The 11,581-nt window shown below is 47.1% G+C and overlaps 2 protein-coding genes across 4 annotated transcripts in view; one reads left to right on the forward strand and one right to left on the reverse strand.

Moving 5' to 3' along the window:
- WDR33 (WD repeat domain 33) overlaps positions 1-4,295 on the forward strand; it is a 69,183-nt gene extending 64,888 nt beyond the window's left edge. For both annotated transcript variants that reach the window (XM_038145255.1, XM_038145254.1), the window contains exons 21-23: positions 112-204; positions 966-1,151; positions 3,662-4,295. In XM_038145255.1, coding sequence (XP_038001183.1) covers positions 112-204; positions 966-1,151; positions 3,662-3,891 — 509 coding nt within the window. In that variant the 3' untranslated portion in view covers positions 3,892-4,295. The remainder of the gene's footprint in view (positions 1-111; positions 205-965; positions 1,152-3,661) is intronic.
- Positions 47-9,071, reverse strand: SFT2D3 (SFT2 domain containing 3). 2 transcript variants are annotated; one of them, XM_038145261.1, is made up of 4 exons: positions 6,938-9,071; positions 4,318-4,551; positions 943-1,130; positions 47-181 (listed from the first exon to the last, which is right to left on the reverse strand). In XM_038145261.1, the coding sequence occupies exon 1, from the start codon at positions 8,197-8,199 to the stop codon at positions 7,546-7,548; it is 654 nt and encodes a 217-aa protein (XP_038001189.1). In that variant the 5' UTR covers positions 8,200-9,071; the 3' UTR covers positions 47-181; positions 943-1,130; positions 4,318-4,551; positions 6,938-7,545. The 2 variants fall into 2 exon arrangements, with proteins under 2 accessions (XP_038001189.1, XP_038001190.1); XM_038145262.1 differs by lacking the exons at positions 47-181; positions 943-1,130 and adding an exon at positions 1,168-1,381.
- Positions 9,072-11,581: the final 2,510 nt, after the last annotated feature.

Raw genomic sequence — 11,581 nt, forward strand, 5'->3', positions numbered from 1 at the left:
ACACAGAAATACAAGGATGAGGAAGGGAAGGCATTTCTTGGGCAGGTGGCATCGTTTTCATGAATACAATGTCTCTTCTCACTCCTGTCCCCTGCTTCTCTTACTGCTCAGGAGCTCGGAAGGGTTTGCTTCCTACTCCAGATGAATTCCCACGCTTTGAAGGAGGGAGGAAACCAGAATCCTGGGATGGAAACAGAGAACCAGGTAAAAAAATTGGTGAGGTTTGTAGACTTCTACAAAATAATAACTTTAAAAAATATTTTAAATACCATGCCTTTTTCCTGTACCTCACACGTTTGTTACCAGTATTTTACCATGAGAAAAGCCAAATGCAGTTCTTTGGTCTTTTAAGTTTAGGAAAAAAGAACTATACAGAATTGAACTGTCTTTAAATACAGCTGTCTTATTGAATAAAAGTGATTGTGGTCTCAAAGCCTTGATTTTCAGCTGTGTTCTTGTACAGTCCACAACTGCCCGGGCAGTTGTCACCTCTGGATGACTCAATCACATCTCATGGGGTTTTTTAAAATATCTTATTAATGCCAACAATAATCTTTCTCTGTGTTGGTATCTTTTCAGCTGCAATGTCTGACAGCTTATATATGCAGTTGTGTTACTAAAGGCAACCCCATATAGGGAAAGACAGAGCTGTAGAATGTCATGGAAAAGAAAGCACAAACAGCACATGAATAAATGAAGGTGTGATTGTCTCTATAATATATGGAAGTATTTTATACTGGAAAGAACACTTTACATCTGCCACACTTTTCTTTCCCATCATCTTTAAAATCTGTTTTACCTTTAGCTTTTTTACTAAAAAATGGGACAGAGGAGAACCTTTACCTAATTTTAACTTCAAACTGAGTACCAAACAGTGTGGGCAGTTTGTAAATTTATATGGCTGCCTTCAAAAATGAGGAATAATGATCCAATAAACATTACTTATCTTGTGTTTTCATGCACAGGTCCTCGTCCAGATCACCCTCCTCATGATGGGCACTCTCCAGCCAACAGAGAACGCTCCTCTTCGCTCCAGGGCATGGACATGGCCTCACTGCCCCCACGGAAACGTCCCTGGCACGATGGACCGGGAACCTCTGACCACAGGGACATGGATGCTCCAGGTGGACCTCCAGAGGAGAGGGGCAAAGGTAAAAAGTCCCTTTGATTGGAACCCTTAAGTAACACTGGCATGTGTTTTCAGTATTAAGTGTATCCAGAACTTCTCTGTTCAGAGGGCATAAAGCTGAGCTAGTAAATATCTGATTTTAACAGCTGGGAAGTTACAGACCAGTCTTACAGGAACATAGGAACAGAGGGATTTTCAAACATCAAATCCAGATCTTGTCTCCAGCATCACAGAATCCTCTTCTTTATTGCCCTGTTGAAAAGTAGTTGGTTTTTGGTTCCCTGTTACTCCAGCTGGAAAACTCTTGAAGAGCATTTTTCCCTCATTTTCAGAATAGTTGTTTATTAATATTAATGCTTGTGATGCTATTCTTTAACTCAAATATAAGAACATTGAGCCTGGAGTGATATTCCCTGAAAGGCTCTCTAAGCCTCTGAAGATCTGACTTAATAAAACATTATTTTTATATTTAATGGCTTTTTAGTTACCTTTTGTGTACTTCTCTAATTGCTTTAAGAATCATATAAACTTTTGATATACACAGCATCCATGGACAGACCTCTGAAATTTCATTGAAGTAGACTATGCTTTAAAAAAAAAAAGAGGGAAAATGTTTTTCCCTTGATCTAGGCTTATCATTCACTAATTTAATTTGATGTCTTGTGTTGTAATTAAGTTGAATGTTGGTTCCTGATATTACTGAATGCCACCTCTGATTGCACTGAACTCCACCACTTCCAGCCTGAACCAGCTCTTCTCCAAGTCAGAGCTCTGATTTCTTTATTCTTTCTAGAAATTCTTCTATGTCTTTCACTATCTTTGCTACTCTGTATGTGCTATTTTGAGTTTTAAATTATCCTTTTCTAAATTAAATGAGGTAACTAGGAATTGCACACACTATTTAAGATGTGGTGTAACCATGGATTTCTACAGTTCTCTTGTATTTGTTCCACTTCCTCCATTTTTTCCTAACAGTTCCTGGTGTTGTAGTTCCCTCTAAGTGCTCCCATGCTACTGTAACCCACAGAACATGTTCTTTTTGAGTCAGTGCTAATAGCATCACACCAGTTCTTGGTCCTGTTTCTTACAGATCTCAGGACTTCTGTTCTCTTGTGTAAATACTGTCTTTCTTTAATGTCCTCACGTTGACTACCCACTGTCAGGTGGTGATCAGTGACAAGCATCCTTCTCATTTGCTCCCAGATGCTGAGCTGGCAGCCTGCAGCTGAATTTGTTGCTGTTAGACTGCACAGCTTTGTCTCTGATCTGAACACTGGATCCCAGCCCACTTCTCTCACTGAATCCCAGCCCATTTCTCTCACCACTGTCCCAAAGCTCGTTCAGTTTTAGCTGCTTGTCACTCCTCCTCTGCATGGACTCTGTTCCCAGGTTTTATCATTCCTTCACAGATGTTCTGAATGAAACTCTGCTGATAAACTTCTCTACCAGCATTTTTCCTTCCATATCCACGTGCTGCAGTGCTCAGTTTAGCCAGCATCCATCCAATCTGTAAGGATTCCTTTTCCAGCTTCAGTCATGATTGTGATAACTCTATCAGATTCTTTGTTAAAGTCAAAACAATTGTTGTGCAGGCACCAGTGTGATAATTAACTCAGAATGTGCTAAAGAAAGTTTAGAATGATGGCAGAAAGCCAAGCCATGATAAACAAACCATGAACAATACTTCTTCCTATGTGGGCTGTGTCCCCTTCAGTTGTATTGGGAAAATCTTTAGAAGATTAAAACTTCATGAATGTTTCTGTGAGACAATTTGGTGACTGTTTTACATGGAATCAACCACAGTCAGCAGAAATCACTCTTGCTAAAGTGCAGCAAAAATACCTGAATTTAGCTGTAGAATGTGTCCTTAAAACAAGGTTACCACTGATTTTGTTTTCTCAAACTACTACTGCTTATTTTAGGCTAATTGGATTGGGGTTTTTTATTGTTCATAGCAAACATATCAAAAATAAAAAGGTATTTGAGAATTAGAAAATTCTGGTTTTGGCAGTAAGAGCTGGAGTACTTTTTGTTCCAGGTTAGTAGTAAAATAAAGCATTTTCCCATTATTTTTAGCAAAAAATGGAACAGAACAGTAATGTTACTCATGATCTTCACCATCAGCCTCAACTGTCTCAATTTGTAAACAGTGCAATGTCTTTGTTTAGGATTTTAAAAAAATATTTTGCAATAAAAACAGAGAGAACCCCAGTGTTGAAGCACAAGAACTGGCAGTTTGGAGGAAAAGCTATCGTTATTGTGACTTCCTTTCAGTGCCTTCTGACAGTATCAAACACAAGCACCTTTAATTCCCAAGGAATTGCTTGATTGTTGTCTGTTTTCTGAACTGTAATGGAGACACTAAATCCGTGTAAGAAAATTGTACTGAGGGAGAAGGCATAAAATTGCAGATCTCAGCTACAGCTGGTTTATGAATGATGACAGCTCAGTAGAAGCAGCTCAGTGTCTGGCATGTCTGAGAAGAGACTCAGCTCAAACTTACACCAGTAACTGGCTGTGCTTCCTTTGCAGGACGAGGAAATTCAGGACCTTCACAGAGAGCACCAAAATCTGGGAGGTCCAGTTCTCTAGATGGAGACCACCACGATGGATTCCACAGGGAGGAAGCCTTTGGTGGAGGCCCTGGGGCAGGCAATAACCCTTCTCGAGGAGGAAGGAGCAGCAGCAATTGGGGAAGAGGAAATAACATGAACTCTGGCCAGTCCCGGAGAGGAGGATCTCGGGGTGGACGAGGCCGATAGAAGAGGCTTTGACTGGGTCATGCCCAGTCCTTGTGGGACAATATTTAAATAGACTGCTACTCTGGACTCACCTGCAATGCCACGAACCTGGATTCTTAACTGGGATAAATGAATGTGCATTAGTTCCTAACAAGGGTCTTTCTTTTCCTGAATCAGTCATTTGCCTCTAGCTGCAATACTGTAGCTACCTTTGTTTTGTTCTTTCCACTCCCATTCCCCTCACTTTCTTGTTTTGTCAAGAGCTGGAATTTCTTTTAAGTGTTGTGGAACACGGAGCATCTCCACAGATTTCAGTTCACCTCCAGACAGAAACTTGTTTCTATATGTACAGTTTGTCAAAGAGTTACGTTGGTTTTGTATGAATACAGAATGTAATTTGCGCAAAAATTAACAAAAAAAATCAACAGTGTGTGATTCTTTACTCACCTATTGCTACAGAGGGTTGTATTTAGGCAAACTGGTGTTTCAGATGGAGCAACAGCACTACCTCCTGAAATCTCAGCCAGTTAAAATACTGAGAGCTGATTCCCAGGGCTTTGGTTTATCATGTACAGAGAAGTTTCATTTTCACCTTCAGCCACAGCTGTCTACAGATTCAAATGGTGCTGAGGTCAAAATTCCAAAATGCAGGCAATCACCACTGCTTGCTAGTCTGCAATCCTGAAACAGAAAACAGTGGAATAGTGTTTAGAACAAGTTGTCAAAGACACAGTGTGAGTTACATAACCTGGATCCTAACACAGACATCACAGCAAAGACTGGCATTCTACACTTCACCTAGGCACGCCATGGATTTTTGTTCAAAACAGCATCTGTTTACAGAAACTGAGAAAGAAAGTTTAGCAGCTTGACTGGTATGTTTTACAGCAGCTGTGTGACACATTGTTTAAAGCTGTGGGTGTTCAGCAAAGTCTGGTGCATTAATTGCTGAAGTGCAATTCATCACTTCCATAATAAGTTTTTTTTAAGTGTCTTTCTTTACAATATTGTTACCTGGTTTTACTAAAGGAGGGAAATGAGGAGGAGGGGTTATTCCCATTTCCCACATTTCGTAATAAAGCAGCTTACCAACCACGAGTTTGTTTTCCCCATAAATCATTCCTATGAATCATCTCCAGCCACCATGTTCTCAGAAGGCTCCTTTAACACCTAAAGCCTCGGTGAAAATGTTATCACCCAAGTACTTATTCTACAGAAACCCCTCAGGAAGGTCCTATATTGAAAGTAGAGCATGTAATAAAAAAATCACTACCAAGCTTCCCTCCCTCCTGCCTTGAATTTCAAGTTATAATCAGGATTCTAGAGTTCCAGACGCTCCTGCAACCCAGCAACACATGGCAGCTGTTGCATCTTCTCACAGGCAGGTTTACCAAAGACTGGCTCAAGTCCTGATGTCCCATCTTCCTTGAAGCCATCAAAGCACAGATGCTTAGCTGCTGTTCTCTTGGTTCAATCGGTCACTTTTTACTTGGTTTTCAATTTGTGGTGTATAAAATCACTTTTGAAAATTGTAACTGAGCCTTAGCCTATAAAATCCTTGTCAGGGGGGTCAGGAGAGACAGAACAGTCTAAAAGGAATTAACTAGAAACAGCTGAGATGCATCTGATATGAAAGTTTGTCCCTTGAGAAAAAAAGCTTTTTAGCTCTATCTGAAGGACTTTGGGCACTTTGGGTGTTGGTCTGGGAGCTGGGATTTGCCCTGACGTTTTCATGAGAAATACTAATTATTTCCTCATTGGCAAAGAGGAAAGCTTGCCCTCTTTTTTTTTTTTAATTTTATTTAGCAAGCCCAATATATGTTTAAGGGGCTAAAAGAGGTCTAATACTTAGACTATTTAGAGGATGAGCTTTAGGCTTTAATTAAACCACAGTCCTCTACTAAAACAAGTTAAAGTGTATCTAACAAGAGAAAACCCAGCTTTACCTAGACAACTTATATTTCCTCTGATGATTGTTTAATTCCCTAAACAATTGTGGTACTTAAGTAATACCCTTCAAGGGGCAGCTTTTTTAATGGAGTTTTGAAGTATTTCATAATCATATGCTCAAAAAGTTTTAAGAAAATTAGATTATTAGATATAATTTCTACAAAATCTTAGAAGGTAACAGCATAGCAGAAGAGACAGAAGCAGCTTCCCAGTCTGTGATACCATGACCCACTGTTACTGGGAAATGGGCACAGTTATTTAATGGGATTATACTTCTGTATTCCTCAGGTCATGTTATTTTACCAGTGCTGCACACAGACTTTTATGTTCTACCTGTTAGGTCAGATGTTGTCTCAAATTTAATTTTACGCTGCTGTAAGGAATAAAATTAATTTTAGATACTGTAACTTAGCAATTGTATAAACAAGAGAGCTAATTTAATGCTATTCTGATTGCTCTGATCTACATTCTTAATGGAAAAAAGTGACCACTAGCGAAATGTCTATACTGACAACTGGACACAAATAGTTTTATTAAAGCAATCTATGTACACTTAGGCACCCCCTTTAACAATTTCAATTTAATTCAGAAAAGTATCTGGTAAATATTTTAAAACTAAATAGTAATAGCAGGTAAGTATTGCGGTGGCTTTATTTTCTCCATGAGGCACAAGCGCTCAGTGAGACCTTGCTGGGGGCTCTGTGCAGGTGAGGCCCCAGGGTCCCATTCCCTTGCACGGGTCCAGCACCTGGCCCAAGCTGGAGCACCCAGCTCTGTCAGCCTGAATCCAGCACCCTCCTAAGGCAGCTCCGTTTCTGCACTGAAGCAGAGCTCCAGTTACTGGCAAATCTATTTTTGAAGGTCGGGCTGGGACAAGGAAGCAACTCCTGCCCAAGTTCAGAAAGCAGTATCTATACACAAAAAATGAAGTTCTAAGAGCTGAAGCTCCCGTTTTAAAGCCCAATTTGGTCCCTTACAGCAGTACCTGCAAACGCCAATGCTCTTAACCAACATCAGCACTTTGCATCCTCTCATCATCATGCAGGAACACCCCCTCCCCTTACAATTATGGGCAGTGTTTGTGACCCACAGCCCCAGGAAAGTTTGTTTCACTTACTGGATGGTTATTTTAAAGCTGCTTTTTAGAGAGAAATGCAGTTCAGTGGCCACAGTCTTCGTATTCACCACTGGTCTGAGGTGACAGCAAAACCAGTATGTGTTCATAGTGTAGGGGTCAGCACAAAATGAGGTAACACCAGTTAATTTTTCAATGTTCTCCCCTAGCCTCGATCGCAGTTTGCTAAATCATCTTCGTGTTGCAGCATCCGTCAGCCTGGCGCGCCTCAGCTGCTCCTCAGCACCGGGCAAGTCCTCAACGCCGCCGCAGCGGCTCGGATGGCGCGGTCCGCAGCAGCCACGGTCCCGCGCCGGAGGAAGGGGGGCGATGCTGCCAGCTCCCCAGCCAGAGGGGGAGCGATGCCAAGCCCTGGCTGTGGAGCTGGCAGCGCGGTAAGGCAAACAACGAGCTCGGGGGCGCAGCTCCGAGCCACCGGGGCCGCCGGCCCTGCTGCTGCTCCCGGAGCGCCGGCGAGGAAAACGTGCCGGGACGCGGAGGAGGCGAAGAGAAGCGGCGTCCCCCGTCTGGGAGTCGGCCGGCGACAGCTCTCGGTCCGTGTGCGAGGGGCTCCCGCGGGGCCGCGGCCGCTCCTCCCCGGCGCGCCGGGCTCACAGGGGCAGCGCCTTGCCTCGGCCGCACGCCGCGGCGCGGAGCAGCCCGGCGAGGCGGCGCAGGCCGGCGGCACCGCCGGGCAGCGCGGCCAGGAGCGCGGCGGCGGCGATGCCGAGCTGCGCGGCGGCGCCCAGCGCAGTCAGCGCGGTGCTGCGCAGCGCCAGCGCGGCGTACAGCGTCCCGAAGAGCGCCCCGAGGTAGAGCAGCGCCCCGCGGCCGGGCTCCCGCAGCAGCCGGGCGGGCCCGCGCAGCAGCGCGGCGGCGCCCAGCGCACAGAGCGAGCCGAGCGACCAGAGCAGCGCGAACTTGCGGGCGCGCAGCAGCAGCAGCGGCACGCACAGCCCGGCCAGCCCGAAGCACAGCGCGGCCAGAAGCACGCACAGCCCGCTGCCCGCCAGCCGCTGCCAGCGCGACAGCCCCGGCAGCCACGGGTCCTCCTCTCCCGTCCAAGGCCACACCGCGGCGCCCGGGGCACTGCCCGGCGGGAACGGGTTCAGCGCCCCCAGCCAGGCCCGCAGCCCGCCGCCGTCCCCCGCCTCCTCCTGCGAGCCGCCGGCCGCCGGCGGTGCGGGGACCGCGCCGGGACCCGTGGCAGCAGCAGCCTTGGACTGCGCCAGGTACTCGTGCAGCTGCCGGCCCAGGTCCGCCATGGCGGGGACGGCGCCGGGCGCTACAACGCTCCCTCCGCCCACCCCGGCGCCGCCATTTTCCCGGGCAGGGGCCACATCCGGGGCACGGCAGAACACGCGGCCGCGGGCCGGGGGGAGCGGCGCGCATGCGCCCGGGAGCGTGAGGCGCAGGGCGCGTGCGCGCGGGTCGTGAGGGCTGTGGGGCTGTGAGGGCTGCGGGAACTGCGGGGGCCATGGGGGCGAGGGCAGCTGTGAGGGCTGGGAACGCTGTGGAGACTGCGAGGCCTCTGCGCTGTGAGGGCTATCTGGGCTGTCTAGGACTGCGGGGTCCCTGAGGGCTGTGTCGGCTTGAAGGGCTATAAGCGTGGGATTAGCCTGTCAGTGATTGACAGGCAGCACTAAAAGTGATTGACAGGTGGGATCAGGCCAGGAGATGGATTGACAGGCGGTACTAAGAGCCATCCACTCAGAGTGATTGATGGGCAGGGCCAAGGGTGATGGGGGGCAGGCTCAGGCTCCCGGAGTGAGGGCCACGGCAATGCTCTCAGCTGCCAGGAGACACTGGGCACCGGAGCGTTCCTTTGGCTGAACGTGGCCGAAACTGGGATTCCACCTCCCAAAACTGAACATCCGAGGATTACTCCCAGACAAAAGCTGCCAGACTGACCGGCCTCACTGGCCTTTGCTTCCCAGAGATGCCCCCTCAGCTGCCCCACAGACACTGGGGCACCAGGCTTTCTTTCCTGTGGAAAAGGGCCGTCCTTCCCAGCCAGGCACCCAGGGCTGAAAGTGGGATACCACATCTGTAGCAGCACATCTTGCCCCACACAAGAGCTTACCTGTTGCTTGTTAACTGGTGACATATCTCAAACAGGACAAGCTGTGTTATATTGAGTTATTTTGATGCCATGGGGTTAAGACTGGTCTGGGATCTGGAAGATAAAGCTGACTGACAGACACCTCACTTTATAAAAGCTACACCAAATTTTGACAAAGCAGAAATTTTCTGTATTTTTCCTGGAAATGTGTAGAGTTTCTCTCATGAGCAGGGCTGCCTGCTTCGCAGTTACTCCCCTGAAGGTTAAGTTAAAGGAATCTGTATACATAACCATCATTTTATGGTCAGTTACATTTGACTCCTAACCAATACTATTTCTTTTGCTAGCTTTAATATGGTACCTTGATATCCTGCACTGTTTTGTGTTATGCTGTAATCTACTAGTAGTACTTTTTAGTACCAAGAATTGCTCCCAGACGTTGCCAGGACACATGGGGCCCACTGGCCTTGACTTCCCCTGGGCTGCCTCTCATCTGTACCTGAAACACTGGGGCTGTGAGCTTTCCTTCCTATGGAGAAGAATATTCCTCTTTTTTTCCCCAGAGCCCATGGCCAAAATTTGGATTGCACCTTCAAAATTCAGTACATCCGAGGACTACTCCCACATGAAAGCTGCCAGGACAGACAAGTCCGGCTGGCATTGGCCTCCCCTTGGCCACCTTTCAAGTGCACCTGAAGCACTGGGGCTGTGTGCTTTCCTTACCATGGAAATGCACTGTTCTCTCATCTAGGAGTCCGTGGCAGAAATTCTGAATGCCCCTGTACATCCAAGGATTTCTCCCGGACAAAAGCTGCTGAGACAGATGTGTCTGCCTGGACTTTCCTCCCCTGGGTCACCTCTGACCTGCACCTAAAGTACTGGGCCTATGTGCTTTCCTTCCCGTGGAAATTAACTGTAATTCCCATCCAGCAGCCCATGCTGGAACTTGGATTTGCCCCTCCACGAGTGCAATGTGCTGGAGTGCTTCTGTGCAGGTACACTGTTCTGCACCACAGTGCATTGACAGCTCAGACTGCGAGTCTGTGATGCTGCATAAGGCTGAGAATTAATCTGCAGAGCACCGTGGTTGTGTGCAAAGTTAAAGGCTGCAAGAGGAGAGGGACTGCACAATCGCCTTCCAAATTCTGGTTATCAGCCACAAGGGGGAAGGTCAGGGAGCACTATCTGTGCTGACAGGGGTTCCCGTTCGAGACTTATGTTGAAACAATTCTGTTTAGCTTTAGACTCTGAGATTCAGCAAATATTGTGGTAGAAAGCTGAGAAGGAAAACTACAATATTGCACCAGTGTGTTTGGCATGGCTCACGTGAGGCAGGGGGAAGCTACAGACCAGCATTGGTTCAGCAGGCTGCCGCTGTCTCAACATTGAACTTACATCCTCTGAAAAGCAACCACACTCTGGAGTCATCAATTTTCCTGCTCGGCCTCATGTACCATCACATTCTTTCACTCTCCAAAACCCAGCTTCAAAACTTAAAATGTCCAGCAATGGTTCTCCCACTGTAGGTCCTAAAACAAGAAGCAAGCACTGGCCTTCCCTTTCCCTTTGCAGTCTCACAGAGCCCAGTTACAAAGCTAAGAACGTTCAGCACTTGGTCCCCTGGGAAAGGTTCTAGAGGAGAAAGAGGCTGTGCTGGACTTTGCTTTTCTTTTGCAGCCTATAAACCGCCCAGCCAACAGGGGGACGATTCCTTCCCGGCTATATGCAGGATGACATTCTTTCAGTCTCGAAGATTCAGGATCCCCGACGGAACCCCTACACCCGCTGCTCCCACACCGGGACGGAAAGGGCGCGAGTTTTACCTGGGCGCTCACAAAGCACACCACAGGATGGCGGTGTGCGCTTGCAAAAGAAGGAAATTCACCTTTTCTAGCGCTAAACCGCCCAAAATGCAGATCCAAGCTCCAAACGTCACTGCTCTCAGAGTCAGGACAGAAAGATTTCACTGACCTTCCCCCTCCAAGAACAAACTCCTATTCGCACCACACTCAAAATGAACTCTGTGCTAAACATTTTTCTCTCTCTCATGGAGTCTGGCTACAAACTTGAAACCCGCGAGCAAAAGTGTAGCTCACAAAAGTGCCAGCTGAGAAAGCTGTTGCTGTCCAGAACTGCCGGTGCACCCATCGAGCTGCACCCACACACCCTGCTGCCAGCACCTTCCTCCTCAGCACTGTGTACCTCTGGCATCCTTCAGGCTCTCCGAGTCAGGAGCCAAACAGAAGGCACAAACAGATGCACTTGGCCGAGAAAATACAATGGGTTTGGATCTGATAAAACACCTGGGCATGAATATTAAATATATACGTGTTTGAAATCGTGGTACATGCATGTGAGCTGGTGTGTGGCGAGGCAAAGGAGCAGCTTGGTCACTTGCTGCAATGATTCATACCCCCAAATTTTATGGTTTCTCTGAGTTTTCTGTTCACTTTGAGGGTTGTGAACTGCTGCTCCTCTCAGGATGCTAAGACCAGTTTAGTGTCCTGGCTTTGCTGAAGGACATCTGTGATGTATTTTTAAAAACATTTGGGCTTTGATGTAATGAGGTGTATATGGACACCAAG

The sequence above is a fragment of the Motacilla alba genome, chromosome 9, assembly GCF_015832195.1.
Source record: "Motacilla alba alba isolate MOTALB_02 chromosome 9, Motacilla_alba_V1.0_pri, whole genome shotgun sequence".
In the NCBI taxonomy this organism is placed as follows: Eukaryota; Metazoa; Chordata; class Aves; order Passeriformes; family Motacillidae; genus Motacilla; species Motacilla alba.